The sequence below is a fragment of the Myotis daubentonii genome, chromosome 16, assembly GCF_963259705.1.
Source record: "Myotis daubentonii chromosome 16, mMyoDau2.1, whole genome shotgun sequence".
NCBI classification, from domain to species: domain Eukaryota; kingdom Metazoa; phylum Chordata; class Mammalia; order Chiroptera; family Vespertilionidae; genus Myotis; species Myotis daubentonii.
Window position 1 is genome coordinate 42,494,752 of NC_081855.1, and position 5,081 is coordinate 42,499,832.

Consider the following 5,081-nt stretch of genomic DNA (forward strand, 5'->3'; position numbering starts at 1 on the left):
ATAAAATAAAAAAGGAAAAGTGCCTGGCCTGTGTCACTCAGTGGTTGAGTGTTGACCCATGAACCAGGAGGCACAGGCCTGGGTTGCTTCGATCTCCAGTAGGGGGCGTGCAGGAGGCAGCCAATTGATGATTCTCATCATTGATGTTTCTATGTCTATCTCCCTCTCCCTTCCTCTCTCTGAAATCAATAAAAAAAAAAAAATATTTTTTTAAAAAAGGAAAAGTATGCAAAGTTCCTAGACCAGCGTCTGGCATGCAGTGGTCACTCACGGGGGTAGAGGTCACCTACCTCTTGGCCTGCTCTGTCTTTCCCTCTCCTAACTCACCGTGCTCAGCTCTACCTCTGTGCCTTAGCTCCTGCAGCCATCTGTTACCCCCATGAAGTGGGGGTGTAATAAACTAATTTCCTTGGGTCTTCATCTCCTCAGGGATTCAAGGGGGCTTCCAGCATCTTGGAGGTAGTAACCAAGTGGCTGGTTTTGTAGCAGGGAGGGGATGAAGGAGGTGGCAAGGCAGGCTGGTGCTAAACAGATGGGGAGCTTGTGGGCAGGAAGGGCTAGGCATTCTTGTTTGGCAATGACTGCCCCTCCCCTTTTTCTAACCCCCCTCAAATATAGCCTTTAAAAGGTTAACACTGAAGTATGTAATAAATGCAAGAACTCAGTCACCTTGTAAAAATGGAGCTGTTAGAGTTATAATTCCATTGTCCTTTGATCCCCCTCTCCTCCAATTTTACCTTGTTATCACTGTCATCCTTTTGCTGTTTTCATTTTGGTTACCCTGCCCCTTTGTGACATGTCCTCTTTAAGAATGCCCACATGGTATCATCTGCAATGGCTGGGAAGATGCCGCCCAGCCCTGAGCCCCTCCTAATCAATCCTACACAGGACTAATGAACTTCCAGAAGCCTTTCCAGAAGCTTTCATTTCACACTTTCTCCCTTCTCTGCAGTTTTACAAGTCAAGATTTACAAAGGCCTAATACATATACTGTCCTGTCCTGTCCCTGCATTCCCTGTGATTGATGAAATAAACATTCAAACCTGTGGAGAATTTTTATCAGACTTTAATTGAGCCCAAACTAATGACAATTGCTGGGAAGCAAGATCTCAAATGCTCCAGAGAATGACAGTTTTGCTTATGCATTTAAAATTAAGCAGGGAAGCAAGAAAGATTACATAAGGGTAGGAGAAACCAAGGCGTGGATTGGATTACAGGGGCGATTTTCAACCAGTGTGCCTCGGCACTCTGGTGTGCCGCAAGAATTTTTAAAATGTGCAATACCTGACTATTTAGTCAGGGGTACTGACCTCTTTCCCCTTAGAATCTAAGGTTCTCAACCTTCCTAATGCCGCGGCCCTTTAATACAGTTCCTCATGTTGTGGTGACCCCCAACCATAAAGTTATTTTTGTTGCTACTTCATAACTGTAATTTTGCTACTGTTATGAATCGTAATGTAAGTATCTGATATTCAGGATGTATTTTCATTGTTCGTGACCCACAGGTTGAGAACCGCTGCCCGGGATGGTCAAATAAAAAAAAAAAATGACAACAGCCAACACTACAATAACTGTAAGGTGTGAATGAGTCAAAATTATACCCAGTTTTTTTTTGTTTTGTTAGATCAGCAGAAAACATATTTTTTTGGTGTGCCGCAGAATTTTATTAATTAGTTTATGTGTCATGAGATGAAAAAGGTTGAAAATTGCTACATTACAGGATAGTTAACAAGAATATGTGCTTTCCTTGCAGTTAAGCTTATTTTAAAGGTTTGTTAACCTAGATGCACAGGGGTATTAACCTAGGGAGGGGAGGAGGGAGAGAGCGAGATAGAGATAGAGAGAGAGAGAGGTGAAAGAGACACATCCATTGGCTGCCTCCCACACATGTCCTGACTAGGCCTGGGTTTGAATCTGCAACCCAGCTACTTGCCCTTGGCCCTTGACCTTGAATCAAACTCAAGACCCTTTGGTGTGCAGGCTGAGGCTCTACCACTGAGCTACCAGCCAGGGCAGGAATTGAAGTTTATGATCAGATCACCCTGTAAGGTTACTTTGGGTAGAACCCCTTTTTGTCCACACCTGTCATTGGCCAATCTTGTCTCTATCACTAGAGTGTAAGCCCTCTGAGGCCAGACCCTGTGGCCTGCACAGCGTCTATATCGCCATGGTCTCTCTGGCTCATACAGAGCACACAATGTGAATGAGGTCAATAAATCCCCCCGTCCCCCCCCCCCCCCCCGGAATGAATAAGAACCCTGTCTTTGTCTATTTGAACAGGGGAGGCCCTTGAGAGGTCTGCTGCTGGCCAGCACTCAGACCAGCGATTGAAGGCTTTTTTTGCTGGGGATCCTTGGCCCTCCCTATGAGAGGAGAGGGGTAGGTAGTTCAGTGGTCAGGGCCAGGCACTGGATTCAGATCTTTGCTCAGCCTCTTACTATGTGTGATCATGGACCAGTAATTGAACCCCTTTGAGCTTTCTTCACCTGTAAAATGCAGCAACACCAGTCCCTACCTCTAGGGCTTTTGTGAGAATCTATAAGGGTATTTAGACTTTTATGGGGTCCTAGGTTCACATGGGTTTGGATATTGAATTAGGAAAGATAAAGGAGGAAGACTTGTCAGCAGCCCTGAAAAATAACCTGGTGGAGGGATTTTACGTGTGTGTGGAAACTGCCTGGGGAGGGGAGGCGGTGGTATCATGAAACTTGACCTCTCACGAGTTAAAGGCTGCCACTCGTGCGTTCCCTTTGCCCCTCCCACCATCTATCCCTGAGCACTCCCGAGTTTAATAGCAAATATTAGAATATGGTAGAAAAAGACCAATTAAAACGGTCACGGATGGAGCAGACACCCGTCACGGGGAGGTCCGGGCTGCAGCGCGCATATTTCCACGCCCACTCCCCCGCTGCGGGGCTGCTGATTGGCACGCGCGCCGTGACGTCACCCGCGGGTTTTAAGGGCGAGTCCCGGGGACCGCGGGGCAGTGCGGGCGCGCTGAGCCGGGCGGGGAGGTCGGCGTGACTGTTCGGGAGGCTGGCCCGGAGGGTCGCCGCGGGAGAGCCGTGGACGGAGGTAAAGGGGCTGAACGGGCCGTGCCGAGGCGGCCCCGATGCGGGGCCTGGGGAGCTGGAGTCCGCGATCAGCGGAAGGCTGGCCCCGGAGCGTCGCGGGGCGTTGGGGAAGGGGTCTCCGTGTAAGGAGGGGTCGCTGTCAGCCGCCTGGGGACGTGGAGGGTGGGTGGGAGCGGGCCTCCATCTCCCGTCTCAGCGCCCGCACCCTAACTCTTAATTTGGGGGCGCTGTCCGACCTGCCCCTTCCCGCGACGCTTACCGCCTGGGGAGTAGGGGTTGCGGCGTCTGTTACGGCACCACTAGCGGGAGAAGAGGCGCTGGATCCGGGCCTCACCCCCACTTCAGTGTCCCGGGACCGGGGTTTTATCTAGGTCTCGTCGCCCTCGTTAGCGCCCCAGGGAGAGGGGAGCGGCTTTGTTACACCTGCAGCTGCTTAAGGGGAAAAAAAAAAAAGGAATTTTAACAAGGACGCTGACTCAGGAAAAGATCAAGAAGTTGCACATTTCATGTTCGTTAAACCTCTTCTCCTGTTTTCTCTCATGACCTTTCCTTGTTTAGATAACCCAGCTGTGGTCTCCGGAGCCTGCGATTGCAAGGCCACCTTTGCGCCTCTGCTGTGAGCCCCAACACCCACACCTTCGCTGGAGCTCACCATGGGGAACCACCTGACAGAGATGGCGCCCACCCCCTCCTTCTTGCCCCATTTCCAGGCCCTGCACGTGGTGGTCATCGGGCTGGACTCAGCTGGAAAGACCTCCCTCCTTTACCGACTCAAGTTCAAGGAGTTTGTCCAGAGCGTCCCCACCAAAGGCTTCAACATGGAGAAGATCCGGGTGGCCCTGGGAGGGTCGCGCGGCATCACCTTCCAAGTGTGGGATGTGGGTGGGCAGGAGAAGCTGCGACCGCTGTGGCGCTCCTACACCCGCCGGACTGACGGGCTGGTGTTTGTGGTGGACGCTGCCGAGGCCGAGCGGCTGGAGGAGGCTAAGGTGGAGCTGCACCGAATCAGCCGGGCCTCCGACAACCAGGGTGTGCCCGTGTTGGTGCTGGCCAACAAGCAGGACCAGCCCGGGGCGCTGAGCTCTGCTGAGGTGGAGAAGAGGCTGGCAGTCCGAGAGCTGGCTGCTGCCACGCTCACCCACGTGCAGGCCTGCAGCGCGGTGGACGGGGTGGGTCTGCAGCCCGGCCTTGAGCGCCTGTATGAGATGATCCTGAAGAGGAAAAAAGCTGCCCGGGGAAGCAAGAAGAGACGGTGACTCCAGGCCCCCTCTCCTCACAGTAGGGGTCTTTATACTCGGACAGCCAGGCAGAGCCTGTGGCCCCTCACTCAGCCCCGGGGTGCAGGACCTGCCCACCTAAATGAAGGACTGAGGCGCCCGCACTGGGCGTCCTGCTTTGGTGTGGTACTGGGGAGGGGGATGTGAGGTGGGCTGTCTACTCACACCTCCCCTATCCTCACCTCTAGACATGGGGCTGCAGAACTGAGGCGGCTTCAGTATAAACTGCAAATCTACCTCGACCTGTTTCTTGTTTTCCTCTAGCTTTTTTATTAGATGCGTTTTAGGGCAAAGGAAAGTTACTTGGGGGATGCATTTGGTATGGGGTACTGTCTCCCCATCTCCCAACGGGGGAGTCCCCCCAGGCTGCTTTTCTAGGGATGCCAGTGTCTGTGTGAAAGTGCCAAGAACCTCTCCCCACATTTGTAGATCCACTGCCATTTTGTAAGCTATGTGTGTCCTCTGTATTAACTATTTTTTAGCATTTGTAAGTTATTAAAGACTGATGATACTGTACCTCTAACCTTGGTCTGGCATTATTTTTCTCCTTTACCTAGTCCAACATTTCCATATGGGTGGGGTTTGGGGGTGGGTGGTGAGAATAATTTACCTTGAAGTTGAATTTGCCAAGCAAGCACTTTTCTAAAAATTAGAGTTGAACTGCTCCCCCAAGCTATTGCCTAATCTGCATGTTTTTTTGGGGGGTGGGGTGGGGGGTGTTCCTTCTCCT

The 5,081-nt window shown here is 51.6% G+C and overlaps 1 protein-coding gene across 1 annotated transcript; it reads left to right on the forward strand.

Annotated features, from left to right (window-relative positions):
* Positions 1-2,928: 2,928 nt before the first annotated feature.
* Positions 2,929-4,874, forward strand: ARL4D (ADP ribosylation factor like GTPase 4D). Its single transcript, XM_059670294.1, has 2 exons — positions 2,929-3,075; positions 3,633-4,874. The coding sequence occupies exon 2, from the start codon at positions 3,728-3,730 to the stop codon at positions 4,328-4,330; it is 603 nt and encodes a 200-aa protein (XP_059526277.1). The 5' UTR covers positions 2,929-3,075; positions 3,633-3,727; the 3' UTR covers positions 4,331-4,874.
* The last annotated feature ends 207 nt before the right edge of the window (positions 4,875-5,081 follow it).